Source organism: Ornithorhynchus anatinus, chromosome 3, assembly GCF_004115215.2.
Source record: "Ornithorhynchus anatinus isolate Pmale09 chromosome 3, mOrnAna1.pri.v4, whole genome shotgun sequence".
In the NCBI taxonomy this organism is placed as follows: domain Eukaryota; kingdom Metazoa; phylum Chordata; class Mammalia; order Monotremata; family Ornithorhynchidae; genus Ornithorhynchus; species Ornithorhynchus anatinus.
Window position 1 is genome coordinate 116390557 of NC_041730.1, and position 24577 is coordinate 116415133.

At 45.5% G+C, this 24577-nt stretch overlaps 1 protein-coding gene across 8 annotated transcripts in view; it reads left to right on the forward strand.

The window, feature by feature from the left end:
- Window positions 1-24577, forward strand: part of DLG5 (discs large MAGUK scaffold protein 5) — a 159975-nt gene that overhangs the window by 132082 nt on the left and 3316 nt on the right. For 6 of the 8 annotated variants that reach the window (XM_029059540.2, XM_029059543.2, XM_029059541.1 and 3 more), the window contains 12 exons: window positions 2539-2616; window positions 3359-3521; window positions 4253-4386; window positions 5654-5818; window positions 6795-6978; window positions 9342-9490; window positions 12752-12922; window positions 15929-16125; window positions 17465-17608; window positions 18532-18659; window positions 20978-21087; window positions 23939-24048. In XM_029059540.2, coding sequence (XP_028915373.1) covers window positions 2539-2616; window positions 3359-3521; window positions 4253-4386; window positions 5654-5818; window positions 6795-6978; window positions 9342-9490; window positions 12752-12922; window positions 15929-16125; window positions 17465-17608; window positions 18532-18659; window positions 20978-21087; window positions 23939-24048 — 1733 coding nt within the window. The remainder of the gene's footprint in view (window positions 1-2538; window positions 2617-3358; window positions 3522-4252; window positions 4387-5653; window positions 5819-6794; window positions 6979-9341; window positions 9491-12751; window positions 12923-15928; window positions 16126-17464; window positions 17609-18531; window positions 18660-20977; window positions 21088-23938; window positions 24049-24577) is intronic. The other 2 variants (XM_029059542.1, XM_029059544.2) reach the window with 1 other exon arrangement.

The following is a 24577-nucleotide window of genomic DNA, read 5'->3' on the forward strand; positions in this document are numbered from 1 at the left end:
ATTATGGTATTTAAGTGCTTACTATGTGCCAGGCACCATACCAAGTGCCAGGGTAGATACAAGGTGATTGGGTTGGGTACGGTCCCTGTCCCACCAAAGGGACTGTGAATGGGGCTCAAAGTCTTAAACCCTATTTTACAGATGAGATAACTGAGGCACCGAGAAATGGTCACATAGATGGCAGAGCTGGGTTAATAACCCCAGTCTTTCTGATTTATTCATTCAATCGTATTTACTGAGCGCTTACTGTATGCAAAGCGCCGCACTAAGAGCTTGGGAGAGATAGTATAACAACAAACAGACACATTCCTTCCCAAAAAGAGCTCACGGTCTAGAGGGGGAGACAGACATTAATATATATGAATCAATAGATGATAAATTACAGATTACAGATATATCCAGTTATATACAGATGTGCTGATTCCCAGGACCCTGCTCTATCCTCTAATAATGATATTTGTTAAGTACATACTGTGCATCCAGCACTATCCTAAGTATTGGGGTAGATCCACTAAATGCCAAGTGGATGTAGTCCCTACACCCTACACGGGCGCACAGTCTAAGTAGGAGGGTGAACAGGCATCGAACCCCCATTTTACAGATGAGGAAAGTGAGACGCTTTTGGTCTTTGAGTCGTCCGAGTAGTGTTAGAAGAGTGTCAAAGTACCTAATTTTGATCTCCCCCATGGGCGTGTCCGCCCAGTAGATTAGATCTGTGGCACTGCCAAATCGAGCTTTGCCTTTATTTAGCACAGTTATTTTGAAACTTAGAAATAGAGCGGACGATGCTTCAAGATCATTTGGTCTTGTCCATTGTCTCATCGAACAGGAATGATTCAGTCTAAACCAGTTCTTTTAGGAGTAGGGTCAATGTAAAGTCAGTAATCTTTTCAAGGAGACATTCTCTGCTTCTGTATTAAACTGTACCACTGTTCCACTCCCCTAACAGTCAAAAAGTAGCTGGTAAATTGATTTTAAATTCAGTGGTATTTACGCTCAAAATTCAGGTCGACTTTAGCAAAAATTATCATAGCGAGTGATCTTTTATATAATAGGGCTATGTGCCCTATCCTCTCTGTTGTCCACCCAGAAAACTTTTCCCTGAATAGGGAATTTGGCTATTTTAGTGATTTATTAGACTGTAATCCCTTCTGTCACAAATTTTCACCCAGGTTCAATTTGGACCCATGCTTGATGGATCCAAACCCAATTTTTAGGTCTACAATAGAACCCCACTAATTTGGAGTTTGTGATGATTGGCCCTCCCTGCTTCTTCCTCTTGCCTCCTCTATTGCTGCAGAAGGAAAATTAAACTTGATGGGAAGGCAGGAAGCTTCAGGCCTGTAATAGGGTATATGCAGCTTCCATAAAACTATAAGCAGCAGGAACGATCCAGAAGTTGTAAGGGGAGGGAGGCGTTTCCTGAATTTAAAGAACCCGACTGACGCAGTCACTTGGAAGCGAAACCTGAATTTAGCACTTATATGGAGATATACAGGTTTTGGAGTTTTTGTTCTTTGTTTTAAATGGTATTTTTTAGTGGTATGTGCCAGGCACTCTACTAAATGTTGGGGTAGATACAAGGTAATCAGTTTGGACACAGTCCATGTCCCACCTGGGCCTCCCAATCTTAATCCCCGGTTTACAGATGAGGTAACAAGCACAGAGAAATTAAGTGACTCGCTCAAGGTCACACAACAGACACGTAGCAGAGTCGGGATTAGCACCCAAGTTCTCTGACTGCTACGCCCGTGCTCTTTCCACTAAGCCATGCTGGTTGATTTGCATCCAACAGGAGGATAGCAAAGAGCCAATTTAAAATTTACCCCACAATTCAGATGCTTTCCTACTTCAACTGGCATTTCCCATTTAATCTGAATTAGTGAAGTTTTACAATCTTTGTATGTATTTTTAATGTGAATTGTATGTTTGCATAAAGCTATGATGGGTCAAGTCTGTGGATTGGAATGGAAGAGAATAGAGGTGGTCCCGATATTTCAAAAGAAAACTCTTCACAGGCCAATTTACAGGAATCAATCAGTCAGTCAATGGTTAAGTTACTGAGCACTTACTATGTGCAGAGCCCTGTACTAAGCACTTGGGAGAGTACAGTTCAATGGAGTTAGCAGACATTTCCCTGCCCCTAATGAGCTTACACTCTAAAGAATGAGTTTACAGTCTAGAGACTAGAGGAAGATGGTCCCTTTATTTTCTTGAAGCTTCAGAGCAGATTTTTTGCCAAACTGCCAGGGAGATTCTGGACGAGTTAATAGTAGACTAGTGACAAATATCCAGAATATCTTAACTGTGCTATCTTCCCTTAAGAATATTTCTCAGTTGTCTCCTCAATTAGTAATACTTTGTGTCTGTTGTTTTCTGAGCAATGTTCTTAGTACTGGGACAGTACAGTAGAATTAGCAGAGGCGAACCCCTCCCTCAAGGAGTTTATGGTCTCCTCGTGTTGCACTTTGTTGGTGTTTGTTACATTTTGACTTCCTACTCTGTGTTCTTCTCTCCTGAATCTTTTCCATCTTCCAGATATCTGTTCCATAATAGGTCTTTTCTGAGAATTCCTGGGGCTCCTAGGCCTAGGTTCTCCTCACTAAGGAGTTTGAGGTTGGCCTGATATAAGGTTGTCCTTCTCGAGCAGTATTGCTTATCTTGTGCGGTTTTATATGTTGGGATAATTTCCCCAAGGAGAATTTGCATGTTGTTCTACCAACCTGCAAAACCGCTTCTCGTAAATGGCTTGGGTCTGCAGTCGCTTTAGCTCTCATCACTGATTTGCATTGCCCTGCGTAGATGCTAACTATAAAAACTGATACCCGAACTGATGTCTTTTGGTTGACCTTGTCCCGAAAATAACATATTTTCACTGGGTATTGGAACACCCATCCTTTAGAAATGATATGAGTCAGGGATTCTTTCAAATTTAGGGCGGTAAAGTTCATATTATGTACAGCAACTGCTTGCATATATAATATGGATTCAGCATTTCCTTCTTATCCCTATCAGTGTTTATAATTCCCCTTGGCAATGCCTTTATTTCTATATTTTATTTGCCTACTCCATGTCGTTATGATTATTTTTGTATTTTTCATCGGGGCGGGAGTACCATTTTTATATTGCATGATGTCTGGGAATGTGTATTGTCTGTTATAAAAAGAATGTTTTAGTGTGTTTTCGTTCTGTTCAATTTTCATATGATAAGTGTCTTTGAAGAGGATTTTATGTTATCACTGGGGTCTTGGGATATTCATCTGGCGTACATTAATGCATGTTGTAGCTGTATCTTTGTTCCTCCACAAAACCTGCCATGTGAAGTGACTCTTTTTTCAACCATTTCTTCCTTTGTAAGGCCCTACATGGAAGAGCCACGTCATGTGAAAGTGCAGAAGGGCTCTGAGCCACTGGGGATTTCCATCGTGAGTGGGGAAAATGGAGGAATCTTTGTTTCCAAAGTAACCGGCGGAAGCATTGCTCATCAAGCAGGCCTCGAGTATGGTGATCAGTTGCTCGAGGTAAACGTCCTGTAGAAAAGGTCCCGCCAAGTAGGCTGAATTGCTCTTCTGATTGTTCGTAAAGGAAATAATCGATCTTCCCAGAAGTCTTTTGTTATAGCACTGTTAAAATTTCAGGTAGAATTAATGAGACGGCTGCATTCCTGGCAGCTACCCTTTTGACAGACGGGAAGTGATCATGGAGACCAGTCTTTTGTTACGTCCACGTAGTTCTCGGTCCCTACTTTCACTGCTGCATTAACCTTTTCAGTAGTTAAAAGGTTGTGGAGTAACATTTTACACTTGGAAGAGAGCTGCTGATTTTAGGAAACTTTGGTTAGTATAGGAACCTTCTGTCAGCCAGGAGTGCTAATGCTAACCTTGTCGCTGTGGGCAAGGAGTGTGTCTGTTTACTGTTATATTGCACTCTCCGAAGCACTTAATACAGTGCTCTACACACAGTAAGTGCTCAATAGATGCGATGGAATGAATCAGTGACTTTCAGATTTGTGGTGGGTAAATTGCCAGATTTAGCAATCCTTTACATTTATACCTAGAGAACCCACATTTCCCCCTTTTCTCATCCCCAGCCTTCCTCTTTACAGTATATCATAGACTATACTTGCCACTGCCCTTTGTCCACTTAAACACAATCAGCCCCCCTGTTTCTCCTCCAATTTCCCCAAGGTCACCGCGACCTCCTCAGCCTCCCCATCCTGCAAAGATAAAGAGTCTTTTTCTTTATTTCTCAGTTTAACGGCATAAACCTGAGGAACGCGACTGAGCAGCAAGCACGCTTAATCATCGGGCAGCAGTGTGACACCATCACTATCCTGGCTCAGTATAACCCGCACATGTACCAGCTGGGCAACCACTCCAGATCCAGGTGAGTTGAGGAGACATTTGAAAACTGGTTTTAGGATAACCATCCGATGAGGGACCTGGGAATACGAGGTGGTGAGGAAATGCGATGAGGAAGATTTTCTGTCCTCTTTTCACTGTGGAGCACTGCTTTCTCCATGCCAGTTGTTCTTCATTCCCCTTGCGGGTCTGAAATGGAGCCTTCCAGAAGGCGGTGATTTGGGATTTGGAAGCCTGTGGGTAGTGTTTCCCACTGGGCAGGGAAAATGAGAGAACATCATCAGCATCAAGCTGTGATCTTACAACCAGGGGAGTTGTAGAAGCAGCAGCATGCGGTTGAGGCTGTGAGCAGCGTGGGGATTGAGACTGTTAGTCTCACGTGGAACAGGGACTACATCCAGCCCGATTTGCTTGAATCCGCCCCAGTGCTTAGTAGAGTGACTGGCACATGATAAGCACTTAAATACCACCATTATTAGAATTATTATTACTCTTATTAGTTGTAAACCAAGTGTTGGAGATTTGAGGGACGTTGCTTTTTCCCAGAGATAATTTCAGTGCTCTGTTATTTGAGGAGTTTCTTTTGGGATCTTTGCTGGGTTGCAGGTAGACTCTATCCTGCACTCAAAAAGTTTATGTTTTCTAAAAAATAGAGACCTAAGTCCTAGTCTACTGCTGAAGTTGGGATATGCCCAGGGGAGGAGAATAATAATAATAATAACAATAATAACAACAAATATAGTACTTGAGAAGTGCTTACTATGGGCTTTGCTTTGCACACAGTAAGTGCTCAATAAATATGATTGAATGAATGAACCAAGCACTGTACTAAGCACTGGTTTAGAGGCAAGATAATGAGAAGCTTGTAAAGTACTTCTGTAAAATGAGGATCTCCTCTGTAACATGGAAATTGAATCCTCCTCCTTCCAACTTCGACTGTGAGCCCCACTGTGGGACAGGCCCTGTGTCTAACCTAATAATAGTAACTGTGTTCCTGTCCCACATGGGGCTCTTCGTCACAATCCCCATTTTCCAGATGAGGTAACTAAGGTCCAGTGAAGTGAAGTTACTTGCCCAAGGTCACCCAACAGACAAGCGGCAGAACAGGGATTAGAACCCATTACCTTCTGACCATCAGGCCTGTGTTCTATCCCTTATGCCATGCTGCTTCTCTTATAACCCTGATAAACTTATATCTACCCCAGAGCTTACCACATAATAAGCACTTAGCAAATACCATTTTTTAAAAAAACAAAAAAAAACCCCAATCTTCTTCATTTGTTCCCCGCCAGTTCCCGCCTGGAGCCTGGAAGCAACCATCCCACTCCCCAGGGCAGTGGGGCCGCCACCCCGGACAGCCACTCCGTCATTGACACAGTGAGCGAGCAGGACGAGGGGACAATGACCCCGCCATCCAAGCAGACCACCCCCACTACCAGCCCCAGGAATTCCATCAGGTCAGCAGCTGTTTCCTCCTATGTCCTGCCCAAACAACCGCACTACACAAGGATAACAGAACTCACTTGGCGGCCCTCTCTCCATGCACACCTGCCAGGCACTCAGCTCTAATGTCACAATTACTCTCCCCCCTCTACAAAGCCTTATTGAAGGCATATCTCTTCTCCAAGAGGCCTTCCCAGTCTAAGCCCCACTTTTCCTCATCTCTCTCACTCCCTTCTGCGTCGCCCTGACTTGTTCCCTTTGCCCTTCCCCCCTCTCCCAGGCCCATGTACATAATCTAATTTTATTCATTTGTATTGATGTCTGTCTCCTCACCTCTACACTGTAAGCTTGTTATGGGCAGGGAATGTCACTGTTTTTGATATGCCATACTTGCCCAAGAGCTTAGTACAGAGGCCTGCACACAGTAAGTGCTCAATAAATACCATTGAATGAGTGAATAAATGACAGCCGAGGCAGGTTCCAAAACCTCAGTGAATTGAAGTTGAGTTTAAAGGCTAAGACCCTTCAACATATAAAGTAATAGGAAAAGAGGCCTTCCCTGACTAAGGTCTCATTTCCTCTTTTCCCACTCCCTTCTGCATCACCCTGATTTTCTGCATCTATTCACCTCTTCCAAAGCCCCACAGCACTTATGTACAGTCCATAGTTTATTTCTTTATATTAACGTCTGTCTCTCCCTCTAGACTGAGCTCATTGTGGACAGGGAATGTGTCTACCAACTCTGTTGTGCTGTAATGTCCAAAATTCTCAGTGTAGTGCTTTGCACACAGTATATGCTCAATAACTGTGATCTATTGATTGATCTGACATCTGCTTTGAAAGATTTGGGGGGAAAATGGGGCTCCATGTGTTGGCAAGAGGTGGGAGAGGGACTGGAGATGACTGTGAAGCCTCAGTTTTAGTTGATAGACCTGATTATCGTTTCTCCCAAAGTAATTTCTCTCTCCCCTCCCTATCTCACTGGCAAAGGGTTCCCGCGGATGCCAACAGAAGGACTGCCGAACCACGAATGGTCGTCATCAAAAAATCCCAGGTGGAACTTGGGATCCAGATCTGTGGGGGGAACCTGTACGGGGTGTATGTGGCTGACCTCGAAGATGACAGTCCTGCCAAGGGACCCGATGGACTCGTGCCTGGAGACCTCATTCTCGAGGTGAAGACCTCAAATTGATGAGCCGCTAGACAACAAACTCTTCAAATCCATAGATCCCATCTGTTGGTCACTTAGATCCTCAGTCGGGTCGACTTTGAGGAGAACAAATTTATTCCAAAGCAAGTGGCAATCCAGTTGCCCGCTTACATTTTTTAAAAGAGCAGAAAGCATGTTAACTTGATCGTAGCCCCCCTGTACTGTGTAAATGTGGCTTTTTTGTTTGTTAATGGTATTTGTTAAGTGGTTACTCCATGCCAGGCACTGTTCTAAGTGCTGGGGCAGATACGCGATTGTCAGGTTAGACACAGTGCTTGTCCCATATGGAGCTCATAGTCCAAGTAAAAGGGAGAACAGGTTTTGAATCCCCATTTTACAGATGAGGGAATTGAGGCACAGAGCAGTTAAGTGGCTTGCCCGAGGCCACACAGCAAAGTAGCGGAGTGGGGATTAGAACTCATATCCTCTGACTTCCAGGCTCTATCTACTAGGTCGTGCTGCTGCTTCGTGTATCTGTAGATTGTTTTCCCTCTCAGCTCCCCTGCCCATCCCACTGCAGGGTGTATGGATTTCTCTTCTCGGGCCAGAGAAGGTTATGGGTCCATACCTGGCGGTCACCGTTTCCCGCTAGAACATTTCAGTAGAAAGTTCGATTTTAGCCTCAGTGGCACATTGGGGAAGATGTGGTTGGGCCGTGCCGTTGAGATGGAGCAGATTTCATTCCCGTAATCCAGCTTTTCTGAGCTCGCTCCAGGAACCCTGGCCCTGATGGAGCATCTCAGGGTTTGTCCCATGCTCCCTTAACTTCTATTCCTGTCTTCCTTCCCACTGCTGAACTTGAGAGGCCTTCATCAGTAAGTCAGTTGGATTTATGTGCGCTTACTGTGTGCAGAGTACTGGATTAAGCACCTGGGAGAGTACAGTATAACAGACACATTCCCTGCTCACAACGAGTTTACAGCCTAGAGGGGTCTAAGGCTTCAGAGACTAGGACTGAAACAGAGTGGCTTAATGGATAGAGCACGGACCTGGGAGTCAGAAGGACATGGGTTCTAATCCTGGTTCTGCCACTAATCTGCTGTGTGACCTTGGGCAAGTCACTTCAGTTCTCAGGGCCTGAGTTACCTCATCTATAAAATGGGGATTAAGACTGTGAGGCCCATATGGGACAACCTGATCACCTTGTATCCTCCCCAGCTCTTAGAACAATGCTCTGCACATAGTAGGCGCTTAACAAATGCCATCGTCATCATTTGGGACAGGGATGATGTCCAACCCAATTAGCTTGTATCTAATGCAGTACTTAGTACAGTCCCTGGCAGATAGTAAGTGCTTACGTACCATTAAAAAAATGGGACTCACAGACTGAGGAGAAAGGAGGCCTGGTATTGAGTCCCCATTTTACAGTTAATGAAATCGAGGCCCAGAAAAGCTAAGTGACTTGCCCAAGGTCACACAACAGACATCTGGCAGAACTGGGATTAGAACCCAGTCCTTCCGAAGCCAAGGCCCGTGCTTCACTAGGCCACTCTCCTTCTCAGTTCCATATAGAACCTGATTAACTTGTATTTTCCCCAGCGCTTAGAACAGGGCTTGACACATAGTAAGTGCTTAACAAGTGACATAATAAATGAATAAATAAATAAATAAATAAGAACAGTAGAGTAGTAGCACATCAGTGGTGAGAGGGATTGTAGTACTCAGGTTCCTCCGAGTGCCAGGCTAGGCTTTCCTTAGGCCAAACCCCTACAGTCTTACTTGGAAATGTGGAACAGGCTGCTCTCTGTATCGGGTAATCCAAGCTTTTTCCTACCCATTAAGCCGTCGCAGGGGGAATCTACTCAGAATCTACTCTGAAGCAGCGTGGCTCAGTGGAAAGAGCACGGGCTTTGGAGTCAGAGGTCATGAGTTCGAATCCCGGCTCCGCCACTTGTCAGCTGTGTGACTGTGGGCAAGTCACTTAACTTCTCTGTGCCTCAGTTACCTCATCTGTAAAGTGGAGATTAAGACTGTGAGCCCCACGTGGGACAACCTGATTCCCTTGTGTCTACCCCAGCGCTTAGAACAGTGCTCGGCACATAGTAAGCGCTTAACAAATGCCAACATTATTATTATTATTATTAAGATTTTGTGTTTGGTTTTTTCTTCCTCCGCCAAGTAACCTTGCATTTCTCTCATTGTAGAGAAGATCATTAATTAGCCTTGAATCTGCGTGTTCATCTTCTACACAGCCACAGCATTCAGCACCAGATAGAATGCTAAATGGAAAAATGGGATTGATAGCTCTTTACAGCTTTTGGTTCCATCTTTTCAAGTCTTTTAACCTCAGTTCTCGAAGCCTCCAATTCCACCCTTTGTTTTTACAGTACGGCTCCATCGATATGAGGAACAAGACTGCCGAAGAGGCCTACCTTGAGATGCTGAAGCCCGGAGACGACATCCGAGTGAAGACTCAATATCGACTAGAGGAGTTCAACAAGATTAAGGATTTACCAGGCGATGGCTTCTACATCAGGTGTTCAGATTATAATTACAGTTCACCTCATATGAATCATCTGTTTTTGCTGTTGGTAGCTCAGAGAAGAGAGCACAGACTCATTCATTCAGTTGTATTTATTGAGTGCTTACAGTGTGCAGAGCACTGTACTACGCACTTGGAAAGTACAATTCGGCAACAGCTAGAGACAATCCCTACCCAACAATGGGCTCACAGTCTAGAAGGGGGAGACAGACAACAAAACAAAACAAGTAGGCAGGCATCACCACCATCACAATAGATAAATAGAACCATAGATAAATGCACATTAATAAAATAAATAGAGCAGTAAATATGTATAAATATATACAAGTGCTGTGGGGAGGGGAAGGAGCTAGAGCAGAGGGAGGGAGTAGGGACAATGGGGAGGGGAGGAGGAGCAGAAGGGAGAGCTCAGTGTGGGAAGACCACTTGGAGGAGGTGAGCTCTCATTAGGGCTTTGAAGAAGAGAAGAGAGTTTGGTGGATGTGAGGAAGAAGGGCATTCCATGTCAGAGGTAGGACATGGGCCAGGGGTCGACGGCGGGAGAGGTGGGAACGAGGCATAGTGAGGAGGTTAGTGGCAGAGGAGCAAAGTGTGTGGGGTGGGCTGTAGATGGAGGGAAGGTAGATGAGGTAGGAGGGAGCAAAGTGATGAGCTTTGAAGCCAATAATGAGGAGTTTTCGCTTAAAGCAAAGGTTGAGAGCCCACAACTGGAGATTTTTGAGGAGGGGGGTGACATGCCCAGAGCTTAATCTGGGAAACAGAGTGAAGTAGAGACTGAAGCGGGGAGAGGCAGGAGGATGGGAGATCAGAAAGGCGGTTGATGCAGTAGTCCATTCAGGGTATTATGAGAGACTCATTATGAGACTCATTTTGAGAGACTCCCTGCATTAACTCTATATGGAATGGGTTGTTCTGGATAAGAGGTTAGTGCAGGACCGTGGAAATGCCAAGCTGATTCCGATGCCGAAAAAAAATTAGGACAAGAGTAATAAAAATTGGAACCAGGCCTTTTGTCTTGAGTATGGAGACTCAACAAGCATCTGTCCTATTCCCACTAAGTTTCCTTGACTACAGATGGGGAACTGGTCATTAAGCAGACCGAAAGCCCATTTAGGTGAAGGATTGACACTCTCGTCATCCTCCTTGGGGTTTGTTTCTCTGGTACTTCTCTGTCTTTTAGTCTTGTCTTATGCTGTTGAGTTTTTTCCGATCCATAGCGACACCACGGATACATCTCTCCCAGAGTGCCTTGCTCTCCAACTGCAACTATTGTGGCAATGTATCCATAGAGTTACGGAAGTGGTTTACCATTGCAGCCTTCTATGGAATAAACTCGAGTCTCCGCCCTTGACTCTCTCCCATGCCAGGGCTGCCCAGCATGGGTTTTGACTTGTAGCAGGTGGCCTTCCACTCGGCTAACCACTGCCCAAGCTAGGAATGGAATGGATAGGTCTCTTCTTGACTTTCCCTCTCATAGCGAGACTGGAAACTGGAAACTCTCCAGGTGCGACCCTGAGAGGGGTGTCTTTTAGTGCCCTCCTTCAATCTAAATCCCATCTGTTTTTTCTTCATACATTTCCTGGAACTACCTCTCTCCAGTCTCCTGCCTCCAGCCGCTCTCTCCTTCAGTCTTTCCTACCTTCTGCTAGGATCATCTCCCTAAACATCATCTAGAATACATCGTTCTGCTCCTCAGAAACCTCCAACCACTACCCATTTCATTGTCCATCTGACAGAAACTCCCAGTCACCTAATAATCAGTGATATTTATCAAGCAAATCCTGGGTGTGGAGCACTGTACTAAGCTCTTGGGAGAGTAGGTATAGTAGGTAATCATGGTTCCTGCCCTCAAGGAGCTACAGTCTAGCAGGGAAAAAGGACATTGAAAGAAATTACAGAGGGGGTTAGCAACAAAGTCTAAAGATAATATGTACAAAAGTGCTGTAGGGGTGGGGTGAGTGCTAAGGGAAATGGGTTTAAATGTTCAGGAGGCACAGAAGTAGGGAGTCTAGGGGGTAGAGAGATCTCGATCTCGTCTGTCTCACTGTCGATCTCTCACCCACATTCTGCCTCTGGCCTAGAACACTCTCCCTCCTCATATCCTACAGATAATTGCTCCCCCCTCCTTCAAAGCCTTATTGAAGGCACACCTCCTCTCAGAGGCCTTCCCTGACTAAGTCCTCCTTTCCTCTTCTCTCACTCCCTTCTGCGTCACCCTGACTCTCTCCCTTTATTCATCCCCCCTCCCCAGCCCCACAGCACTTAGGTGCACATCTGTAATTTATTTATATTAATGTCTACCTCCCCCTCTTGACTGTAAACTCACTGTGGGCAGGGAATGTGACTGTTCTCTTGTTTATATTGTGCTCTCCCAAGCTCTTAGCACAGTGGTCTGAGCACAATATGCACTCCGTAAATATGATTGACTGAGATGGTTATAGTGCTCTGAGTGCAGTAATCACTCAGTAGATATTAATGGAAGCAGTAATAATCATGGTATTTATTAAGTGCTTACTATGTTCCAAGCACTGTTCTAAGCACTGGGGTAGATACAAGATTATCAGGTTGTCCCATGTGGGGCTCACACTTTTAATCCCCATTTTACAGATGAGGTAACCGAGGTACAGAGAAGTGAAGTGACTTGTCCAAGGTCACACAGCAGACAAGTGGCGGAGCTGGGATTAGAACTCACGTCTTCTGACTCCCAAGCCCGGGCTCTTTCCACTAAGCCACACTGCTTCTAAAAACTGAGGGAAGCAGCATGGCCTAATAGAAAGAGCACAGGCCTGGGAATTGGAGGCCCTGACTTCTAATCGTCTCTCTACCACTCTTCTGCTGTGTGACCTTGGGCAAGTCCCTTAGCTTCTCTGTGCCTCAGTATCTTCATCTGTAAAATGGGGATTGTTGCCCCCTACCTAGACTGTCCCATATGGAACAGGCACTGTATCTGACCTGATGATCTTGTATCTCTCTATCTGTTGCCGACTTGTTCATCCCAAGCGCTTAGTACAGTGCTCTGCACATAGTAAGCGCTCAAATACTATTGAATGAATGAATGAATGAATACCTCAGTGCTAAGTACAGTGCTCGGCACATAATAAGGACATAACAGATTCCATAATTATTAGAATTATTGTGGGTGAAAGACCAAAGGAAGGGGAGGTGGCTACAGAAGATGTCGTTCTCCTTCCCTGTGTATGTGTGTGCAACGTTGATACCAGTGGCAAGACCAACTGACATTTTTCCTCCTGCCAGGGCACTGTACGACCGGGTAGCAGAGATGGACCAAGAGCTGAGCTTTAAGAAGGATGACATCCTGTACGTTGATGACACGCTCCCCCAGGGCAGCTTCGGCTGCTGGATGGCCTGGCAGCTGGATGAGAACGCACAGAAGCTGGAAAGAGGACAGATTCCCAGTAAATACATGTAAGGGCTTAACGGTAGCCGGCAGCCCCTTCGGGAATCGGTATATCCCGGGCTTCCGAGGGTTGAGATCTCAAGTGGAGAGAGGCCTGAGGAGAGGCCAACTTGGGTTCTGCCCCCACCGGACCCTGTTCCATCATGACCTCCAAAAGGCAAACTTGTCTGCTTTGTGACCTGGGGCAAGTCACTGAACCATTCTCTGCCCTCGTCTTCCTCGCGTAAGACCCATCTCCTATTTAGAAGCAGTGGGGTCTAGTAGATAGAGCACGGACCTTGGGTAAGTCACTTCACTTCTCTGTGCCTCAGGTACCTCATCTGTAAAATGGGGATTAAGACTCCCCATATGGAACAAGGACTATGTCCAACCTGATGAGCTTGTCTTTACTCCACCATTTAGTACAGTACCCGGCACATAGTAAGCGCTTAACAAACACCATTAAAAAAAAAATCTCCCAAGAGTGAGGTGGGGATTCCTTTTAAATGCTGACCTTCTAGTGAAAAGATAGTCTTGTGACTTGGAAGTGCATCGGGCCTTCAACCCGAGATATTCTGTAGTTCCTGGGAAGAGGTGCTTTGTGAAAAGCTAAAGCATCACCAAAAATGTTGTGACCATCGCTTCCTGGGTTGGACAGTGTGTAATTGAACTTTGAGCCTTTACATGCTCACAGGCCACAGTGGCAGTTGTGGTCATGTTATTGCTCGAGAAAAGCAGAATCGTCCTTTTAGTGCAGTCCCAAAGAAGCTCAGTCTTAGCTTTGCCCTTGGCTTAGCGGTCTGCCTCAGAAGCATTTTGTTCAGTAAGTCGTATGCTTGAGTCGTTTTTAGGGCCTTAGAGAGCAATCTTCTAGAAATGGGCAAATTGTGTTTCTGCATGCCGCGTGAGCTTCCTCAGAGGGGAATCGGAGGATCTCACTGCAGAAACAGCAGCAGCAAACAACATCATCATTGTTCAAATAAATATTCATTAGCACCTAGAGACGGTCTACTGATTTCTCCGTTTGCGGTCTTCATTATCGGAGACTCGCATTGCCTTCCCCATAAAGATTGCTTTATGAAGATAAAAAATAGGAAAGAGGTGTGTCACTCTCCCTAAACACAGGAACAGACTGGGATAATGGGCCATTTTATTTATGTCCCTCTTTTCAATTTAGGCCCCTTTGTTTACGATCTGCTCTTTAAAGTGCAAATGGCCCTTAGAGAACAGCAATATATCTTAGACATAGTCCGTGGACAAAATTCTCTCCAAAGTTCCAACTTATTGCCATGTGTTCCTCTGTGGCCGTTTGGGGTTGTGTGTTTTCCCATACGGCTCTAATTGCTGCCTATTCATCACTGAGGCAACAAAAGCTTGGACACGGTAAACTAAATTTAGCTCCCTTATATTTATCTGAATTCCTTGGGAATAATAGTAGTCTTAAGGGCCAGCTTTCACTGGATTCATTGCCCTTCAATTCACATGCAGTATATTTAGCCTTTAAGTACTAATGGTTCTTTGGTGATGGTTGTCCAGAAATGCTTTGCAGAGAGTGTAAAGTGACACTGGGAACATGGCAAATGATTTATGAGCCTTAATCAAAATTGGAGGGCGGTTGCTGAAGACCTTCAAACATTGCTCTTAACCTATTAGAAAAATTTCTGTCTAATCATAGAGATGTTGTTTTTAATGTGTAGTTTCTAAGTAGACATGTGGGAATGTATATTCACAAATGCATACAATCCTTCCCAAAATCAAAGATAGCCTGGGATTTCTGCCTTGGCAATTTTGGAGTGGCTGGGAGCAAATCTGGGTCAATCTGAAAGTATTATTGATTCAGTTCCATTCTTGAGGTAAGCTCATGGGCAGGGAATTTGTCCGTTACATTGTATTATGCCAAATGCTTAGTACAGTGCTCTTCCCACAGTAAGTGCTCAATAGATATGATTGATTAGGTACCCATTGAGGCACATGGGAGTGTGCATATGCATATGCAAATACCTCTTCAATTTGGATCAGATATTATTTCCTTTAAAGGCTATGGTGACCAAGATGATTGAAAACATGAAAGACACATCCTGGGAGAAAAGGTTGAAAGAATCAGGTGGTGTAACCTGAAGGGGATTTAATTATGTCTCTGAAGGTTATTTATGGGCCAGTTACAGGTTGGTTATTCTCACGGACCTTGAGGATTAAACAAGAGGAAATGGGCTTCGATTAAAACTGAAGTGTTTTCACTTGGAAGTTAAGAAGAACATTTTGACTAGTAGCATGCTTAAACACTGAAACAGGTTACTTAAGGAGATTATGGAGTCTACAACCCCAGAAATCTTAAATAGACAACCGTATGTTTTGGTTGGTTTAATCATTTAACTGCCCAAAAGCAGGGGCCTGGAGCAAAAGGAGTCTTCCTCTATCCCTTCCAGCATTATGTTTCTGTCATTCTATGTAGATTCGTAATTGTCCAGTGCTCTTAAAAAAATAAATAAATAAAAAGTTGTTGCCCTCTAGGCCCAACCAGGTAGAGCAGGAATAGAGAACAAGAAAAAAAAGTGCGAGGGGAAGGGGTGAAGGAGTTCTCAATATTGGCCACCCAGGAAGGTTCTGGAAAGTGCTGGTAACAGGAGTAGCATGATTCTTAAAAAAAAAAAAATCCAAAAAAAACAAAAAAAAACCCTCTTCTCTCCACTTATGCTCTCCTAGGTGTTTGCTCTCATGACCCTATGTGGTTGACTGTTGCTTTTGAGTGTGTACTGGTTCTTGCTTCCTCCACTTTTCCATCTGTATCTATAAGGAAAGTATATGTGAGTGTGTGTGTTTGTATCCACACACCCACACAGTGAAAACCATCACTCTATTTTCAAACCAGTGTCATCCAAACATCCAGTAGCAAATTATTTACCAAGCGTCTTGAAACATTCTGAACGTAAACACCTCTTTATGTGAAATCCATAGTATGTATAGAATAGCTGTTCATTTGCCTGTAGAGTTCTGCAGGGAAGACTTTTTGTAAAATATCTTTTGATGGCTTTCAGGATGGACCAAGAGTTCTCCAGACGACACAGCATGTCTGAGGTGAAAGATGACAGTAGCTCCACTAAGACGCTCTCAGCAGCTGCCCGCAGGTCCTTCTTTAGAAGAAAGCACAAGCACAAGCGCAGTGGATCCAAAGATGGGAAGGATTTACTAGCCCTTGATACTATCAGCACGGACTCTATCCCCTTCTTGGATGGCAAGTGGCTTTGTGGTGTTTTTAGCAAATTTTTTGCTTTCTTTTTACGAGTTTGCTTTCCAGATTAGATGAGGAGCAGCCTGGTTTAGTGGAAAGAGCCCAGGCTTGGGAGGCAGACGTCGTGGGTTCTAATCCCGGCTCCGCCACTTGTCAGCTCGGTGACTTTGGGCCTAATTTCACTTCTCTATGCCTCAGTTACCTCATCTGTAAAATGGGGATTAAGACTGTAAACCCCATGTGGGACAGCCTGATGACCTTGTATCTACCCCAGTGCTTAGAACAGTGCTTGGCACACAGTAAATGCATAACAAATACCATCATTATTATTATTATTACTAGATGATGTTGGATTTGTCGAGGAACTCACATGGCCAAGGTTTACCCTCAGTCTTGAGCAGACCCCAATGTTGTCCTCAAAATTCCTGTGAAAATATGTGCATTTAGCCCTGACCCACAATCCCAGTGTCTTGAACTCACAGGAAGGGCTTGTTTTGAATCAAAGCAGGGAACGGTAAGAAAAATTAGAAAGAAAGCAGCTTCCAATCATGATAGTATAGAGCACTGGGAGAGTCCAGTAGAGTTGGTGGACATTATCTCTGCCCTCAAGGAGTTTATAATAATAATGTTGGTATTTGTTAAGCGCTTACTATGTGCCGAGCACTGTTCTAAGCGCTGGGGTAGACACAGGGAATCAGGTTGTCCCACGTGGGGCTCACAGTCTTAATCCCCATTTTGCAGATGAGGTAACTGAGGCACCGAGAAGTTAAGTGACTTGCCCAAAGTTACACAGCTGACAAATGGCCGAGCCGGGATTTGAACCCATGACTTCTGACTCCAAAGCCCGTGCTCTTTCCACTGAGCCACGCTGGAGGCAGATGCTGAAATAAATTACAATTTGGGGGGAGCATCAGAGGTAATAGTTATGTAAATCTTTGTGGGCAGGAAATGTGACTGCCAACTCTTGTATGTATTGCACTCTCCCAGGCGCTTAATACAGTACTCTGCAAACAGTAAGCAGTCAAATACCATCCATCGATCAGTGTGAATGTAAAGGCTCTCCCCATTAAGTTCCTTCACTATGGATGAATAATATCACCTCCTACTAGTATACTACAGGGCTTGGTGGTGGGGGACAAAAAATCCTGTAAACTCCATCCCACTCCACTCCTCTCACATACCAACAAAAGATGCATTTCCTAGTCCCCTTTCCAAGCATTACTAAAGGGATCATATCTTCCCAGCGGGAACCATTTCAGAGACCCAGCCCAGACTGAACTCTGGTTTTCTGACTCATACCATTCTGCCCTACTAAATTGAGTCCTTGTTGTGTCTGATTCAGATTCCGTCAGTTTGGCTTACCAGCGGGTGCAGAAAGTTGACTGTACCTCTCCAAGGCCAGTGCTCATTTTGGGACCATTACTTGATGCTGTGAAGGACATGTTGGTGAAGGAGTCTCCTGGAAAGTTTTGTAGGTGTCCTCTTGGTACGTAGATTGGAGGCCTGGGTTCTTTGGGAGGTATTTGATCAATTTCGGTTGTTGTTATTGTCTGCTTCTCTCACTGTTCTGCCTTGTTAAAGCTCTTTCCTTTCATTCAGAGAGGGAACAAGTAGGAGGGTTAATTGGTAAGAGTCGTCATCCTCATTATCAGTCATCACTGACCATGTTCATCGAGTGCCTGTTCTGTGCAGAGCACAGAGCTTCAGTTTCCTCACCCGTTTTATGGAAATTAAAGGACCGTGTCTAATCTGATTGTATCTTTGCCGGCACTTAACTTAATGCTTGGCTCATATGAAGGTTTTTTTTAAAAAAAAATTCCACTTTTATTAATTATAAAACATCATCAATCAAATAACAAATGATTAGATTGAGACATGGCTGGCAGGGAGGTAGTCTTAAATGGAGATCTATTAAGATAATGAAAGAGTTTGAAAATACGTTCTGTATGGATAGGTTAAAATAGTAAGCAAAATAAGAAGGCTGAGGGATGACTTAATAACAGTCTTCAAGTATGAGGGGTTCTTAAATATAAAGGATGTTGACAGAGCAAAAGAGATTAAAGGGAAATTGTCAATGTTATAGGCTGATACACACACTGGAACAGTTCCATTCCTCTGAAGCTTATAGAATTACTTTCTGTGAAGAATTAGTTCCTATGTAGAATTGCTTTTTCTGAAGGACCCTAAACCTTGGGTATATTTGTTTTTGTTTGGCGTAATTGGATGTGGAGTGCGAGAAGCCAAAGAGATGAACAAGATGAAATCTCCTGGCTCCTTCCAGCCAAAGAATTAGCCGGATTTACAGTTTCCATACACAACTAGCATAGGGAAGCAGATCCTCTTTGCTTGCTGTTGGGGTTAAGTATCTGTGTATTAGGAAGCAAAGGTCCCTGTTTTTTTATGTTTCAGAGGTGATGAAGGCCTCCCAACAGGCCATTGAGCGGGGAGTCAAAGATTGCTTGTTCATCGACTACAAGAGGAGGAGCGGCCATTTTGATGTCACCACCGTAGCTTCGATTAGAGAGATCACAGAAAAGGTGATTGGTTCTTTCCTAGTACCTAGGCTTTAGGATTTTAAGAAACGACGAGAAGCAACATGGCCTGGTGGATAGAGTATGGACCTGGATTCTAATCCTGGCTCTGTCACTTGTCTGCTGTGTGATCTCGGGCAAATCACTTAACTTCTCTGTGCCTCAGTGACCTTTCATTCATTCAATAGTATTTATTGAGCGCTTACTATGTGCAGAGCGCTGTACTAAGCGCTTGGGATGAACAGGTCAGCAACAGATAGAGACAGTCCCTGCCGTTTGACGGGCTTACAGTCTAATCGGGGGAGACGGACAGACAAGAACAATGGCAATAAATAGAGTCGAGGGGAAGAACATCTCGTAAAAACAATGGCAACTAAATAGAATCGAGGCGATGTACAATTCATTAACAAAATAAATAGGGTAACGAAAATATATACAGTTGAGCGGACGAGTACAGTGCTGTGGGGAGGGGAAGGGAGAGGTGGAGGAGCAGAGGGAAAAGAGGGTTTAGCTGTGGAGAGGTGAAGGGGGGGTGGTAGAGGGAGTAGAGGGAGAAGGGAGCTCAGTCTTGGAAGGCCTCTTGGAGAAGGTGAGTTTTAAGTAGGGTTTTGAAGAGGGGAAGAGAATCAGTTTGGCGGAGGTGAGGGAGGGCGTTCCGGGACCGCGGGAGGACGTGACCCGGGGGTCGACGGCGGGATGGGCGAGACCGAGGGACGGTGAGGAGGTGGGCGGCAGAGGAGCGGAGCGTGCGGGGTGGGCGGTAGAAAGAAGGGAGGAGAGGTAGGACGGGGCAAGGTGATGTAGAGCCTTGAAGCCTAGAGTGAGGAGTTTTTGTTTGGAGCGGAGGTTGATAGGCAACCACTGGAGTTGTTTAAGAAGGGGAGTGACAGGCCCAGATCGTTTCTGCAGGAAGATGAGCCGGGCAGCGGAGTGAAGAATAGACCGGAGCGGGGCGAGAGAGGAGGAAGGGAGGTCAGAGAGAAGGCTGACACGGTAGTCTAGCCGGGATATAACAAGAGCCTGTAACAGTAAGGTAGCCGTTTGGGTGGAGAGGAAAGGGCGGATCTTGGCGATATCATAGAGGTGAAACCGGCAGGTCTCGGTAACGGCTAGGATGTGTGGGGTGAACGAGAGAGACGAGTCAAGGATGACACCGAGATTGCGGGCCTGAGAGACGGGAAGGACGGTCGTGCCATCCACGGTGATAGAGAAGTCTGGGAGAGGACCGGGTTTGGGAGGGAAGATGAGGAGCTCAGTCTTGCTCATGTTGAGTTTTAGGTGGCGGGCCGACATCCAGGTGGAGACGTCCCGGAGGCAGGAGGAGATGCGAGCCTGAAGGGAGGGGGAGAGGACAGGGGCGGAGATGTAGATCTGCGTGTCATCTGCGTAGAGATGGTAGTCAAAGCCGTGAGAGCGAATGAGTTCACCAAGGGAGTGAGTGTAAATGGAGAACAGAAGAGGGCCAAGAACTGACCCTTGAGGAACTCCAACAGTTAAAGGATGGGAGGGGGAAGAGGCGCCGGCGAAGGAGACCGAGAAGGACCGGCCAGAGAGGTAAGAGGAGAACCGGGAGAGGACGGAGTCCGTGAAGCCAAGGTGAGATAAGGTATGGAGGAGGAGGGGATGGTCGACAGTGTCAAAGGCAGCAGAGAGGTCGAGGAGGATCAGAATGGAGTAGGAGCCATTGGATTTGGCAAGAAGGAGGTCGTGGGTGACCTTAGAGAGAGCAGTCTCGGTAGAGCGGAGGGGACGGAAGCCAGATTGGAGGGGGTCTAGGAGAGAATGGGAGTTAAGGAATTCTAAGCATCGATTGTAGACGACTCGTTCTAGGATTTTGGAAAGGAAGGGTAGTAGGGAGGCCTCATCTGTAAAAACGGGATTGAGACTGTGAGTCCCACAAGGGATAGGGACTGTGTCCAATCTGATCTACCTGTATCCATCCCAGCTCAAAGTACAGTGTCTAGCACATAGCACATAAGAGATACCACAGTTATTTTATATTATTATTATTATTAATTGGGAAAGCCTTCCTGAAGAAGATGGAATTCTGGAAGGCTTACAATTCCCGCTCCGCCACTTGTCTGCTGTGTCAGCTTGGGCAAGTCATCTGTAAAATGGGGATTGAGAGTGTGAGCCCCACATGTATCCACCCCAGTGCCTAGTACAATGCCGTGCACATAGTGAGCGCTTTACAAATACCATAATAATTATTGTTATTGTTATGGGAGAAGCTGGGGTCTGGTGGGCTTTGAGGTGGTATATAAAAAGTCTGGTGGGCACAGCAGTTGAGGTGTATATGGTAATTGTATGCTAATTATCGTCAGGATTGTCACTGTCTCCTGGACATTGCTCCCCACGCCATCGAGCGGCTGCACAGCATCCACATCTACCCCATCGTCATCTTCATCCGCTACAAGAACGCTAAACAGATCAAGTAAGTGACCTCTCTGCGGGCCAGGCCCTGTTCTCCGCCTAAATCAAGAGAAGGGCTCAGGTGGGTCGATCTTATGTGGAGAGAACTGCGCACGATCCCAGTGACGGATCAATCAGTCAGCGATGCTTGCCGAAGGCCTACTATGTGCAGAGTCTTGTCTTATGCTGTCGAGTCGGGCCCAACCCATAACGACACCACAGACACATCTCTCCCAGGATGCCTCACTTCCATCTGCAATGGTTCTGGAAGTGGATCTATAGAGTTTTCTTGGTAAAAGTCCAGAAGTGGTTTACCATCGCTGCCTTCCTTGCAGTAAACGAGTCTCTGCCCTCGAATCTCTCCCATGCCGCCGCTGCCCAACAGAGATGAGTTTTGACTTGTAACAGGTGGCCTTCCACTCGCTAGACACTTCCCAAGCTAGGAATGGAATGGACAGGCCTCTGCTTGACTCTCCCTCCTAAAGTCAAGACTGGTAGAGGACTGGAAATTCTCCAGGTGTGACCCTGAGAGGGGATATACAGAATACAGTGTACTAAATAGCATGACTTAGTGGAAAGGGCATGAACCTGGGAATCAGAGGACCTGGTTTCTAATCCTGGCTTCGCTACTTGTCTGTGGAGTCGTGTGATCTTGAGCAAGTCATTTCTCTGTGTCTCAGTTTCCTTATCTGTAAAATGGGGATTCAGCACCTGTTCTCCTTCCTACTAAGAATGAATGCCAGTTGGGACAGATGCTGGGTCTGATTGTAAGCCCGTCATTGGGCAGGGATTGTCTCTATCTGTTGCCGAATTATACTTTCCAAGTGCTTAGTACAGTGCTCTGCACATAGTAAGTGCTCATTAAATACTATTGAATGAATGAATGAATTATCTTGTAACTACCTAAGTTCTTAGTACAGTGCTCGGCACCTTCTGAGGACTTAACAGGTACCCCAATTATAATTATTAAGTACTTGGGAGAGTCTGTAATACAGTGAGTTGGCATGTTCCTGGTCCTGACAGAGCTTACAATCTGGGGGAGACAGGTTTTACAATAAATTACAGGTAGAGGAGATGGCCCAATATAGATATGTACATTTGTCCTATGGCTCGCTGTTAGGGAGTCAGGACCCTAAGTGCTTACAGGGCACAGACTCTAGTGCAGAGGTGACCCAAAAGGCCATAGAAGATAAACACGGTTCTCCTATAACCTGGAGACTACACACTCATAAAACCCTGCATTAAGGTCTGTTTTTGCCTATAGTCTTGCAACTTTTGAGATACAGCGGGGCCTAGGGCATAGAGCAACCTGAGCGTCAGAAGGACTTGGGTTCTAATTCCAGCTCTGCCACTTGTCTGCTGTGAGACCTTGAGCAAGTCACTTAGCTTCTCTGAGGCTCAGTTCCCTCTTCTGTAAAATGGGGACTAAAACGGTGAGGCCCCATGTGGGACAGGGACTGTGTCCAACCTGATTAGCTTGTATCTACCCCAGCTCTTCCCCTCTCATTGCCACAGCTGGAGAGTTTCCAGTACTCTACCAGTCTCGGCAACGGGAGGGAGAGTCAAACGGAGGCATACCTGTTCCATTCCCAGCTTGGGCAGTGGTTAGCAAATGGAAGGCAATTTGCTACAAGCCAAAACTCACCCACGCTGGGCAGTAGTGGCATTGGAGAGAGTCGAGGGCAGAGACTCGAATTTACTGCGTGGAAGGCGACAATGGTAAACCACTTCCGCATTTTTACCAAGAAAACTGTATGGTAAGTAACAGAACGATTGCAGATGGAGAGCAGGGAGTTCTGGGAGAGATGTGTCCGTGGTGTCACTGTGGGTCGGAAACGACTCGACGGCATAAGACAAGACCCCAGCTCTTAGTATAGTGCCTAGCAAATAGTAACTGCTTAACAAATGTCATTAAGGAAAAAAATAGTACTCACGGCATCTACCCTGTAAGCGCACACAAAAGCTCTTTCTTCTGCGGCATCCTGCAGACAGGTTTGCGTTGATGGATGAACATTCCCTAGTTTCCCAACAGCGTTTTAGCTAAAATGTGTCACGAAAGCATTTGGTACAATATATTGGAGTGTACTCTACTTTTGCACATGATTTACATGGAGTCATATTAACAGGCTCCCTTTGCATCCTCAATTTCCCTTTAAAAGCATTCTCCCACCAATAAATGAAGTGATTTTATCTGAGGTTCATCTTGACAAACTGAGATGTTATTCCTAAAAAGGGAAGGTAGTGGAAAAGAGGTTTGCCCATGCATGTCCCTTGAAGAAAGCAGTTCTTGGAACAGTTTTCTCTCCCCGTCCCTTGCCAATTTCTCCCTCTCCTCCTCTCTTTTCTTTTGCTCTCGCTCTCTATATCTCTCCCGCTTTCTCACCCCTCTTCTCTCACTCTCTCATTCCTCTCCCCCCTCCACCCATGCACACACCCATCTCTTCCCATCCTCTATCTTTCTACCTCTTTTCTCCCCTCTCCTTCTGGCCCAGTTTTTGGGCAAGCTACTCATGTGCTTGCCTTCCCCCTTGCTTCGTCTCCATGCGTACTCACCCCGGAGATCCAACACTGCTGAAACTTCCCCTCCCATCTTTCTTGGCCCATAATTCCAGTAGAAATGTTGGACCATGAACAGTTGTGTGCTTTTCTCTAGGCTTTCATTACCACTTTGACTACCAACTTGTAACTCCTTCTGCAGCTGAGGCAGACTTGGCCCAGCAGCAGAGGTGTCCCAGTTCTTCGAGTAAGTTCACACCAGGGGGCATTCTCTACCCAAGGTTATTCATTCTACCTAGGCCCCTCAGGCTCTTAACAAACCTTAAGGTTGCTAAAGGGTGAGACAGCTAAGAATCCTTTTGTGGGTGTTCCAACAGAGAGCAGAAAGATCCCTTCTTCCTGAGGGACAAAGTTACGCAGAGACATTCCAAAGAACAATTTGAGACGGCTCAAAAGATAGAACAGGAGTACAGCAAATACTTCACAGGTACGTAACTATTTCGAATCGCATCTTCGGGAATCCAGTGCATTTCCAAGGGTGGGTAAAGGGGGGTGTTTCAAAGGAAGCATGAGGTTACTAAGGAACACAGGGGTTATGGCTTTAGATACTGTTCAACACTGTAGGGAGGGCTGAAGGGGGCGTTGCAAAATTGCATTTGCCGGGACTGTGATGGGTTCTGTGACTTTTGACTCTGGTTTGGGTATTTTATGAGCCACTGAATATGTGACAGATATCAAAGTAGGGAATTGTGTGGAGTGGGTGGGAGAAGGGGCTACACTTGTTTGGTCTTGGGGGCCAAAAGTGTGAAGTCTCACAGTTCTCATTCATATCCTTAAAATAGCCGGGGCCCCAATTTGCTTGCGTAGACTTTAAGAAATTGCTGCAGTTCTCCCCAGTTTATAGCAACTTTCTAAATCCAGTACCAAGCAGTTAGTAAAGGGTTAGATTTGAGGCCCCGGAGAATGGGAAATAAGCCAGTTTTAGTTGGACTGGAGAGAGAAACAAAGCTGAGAAC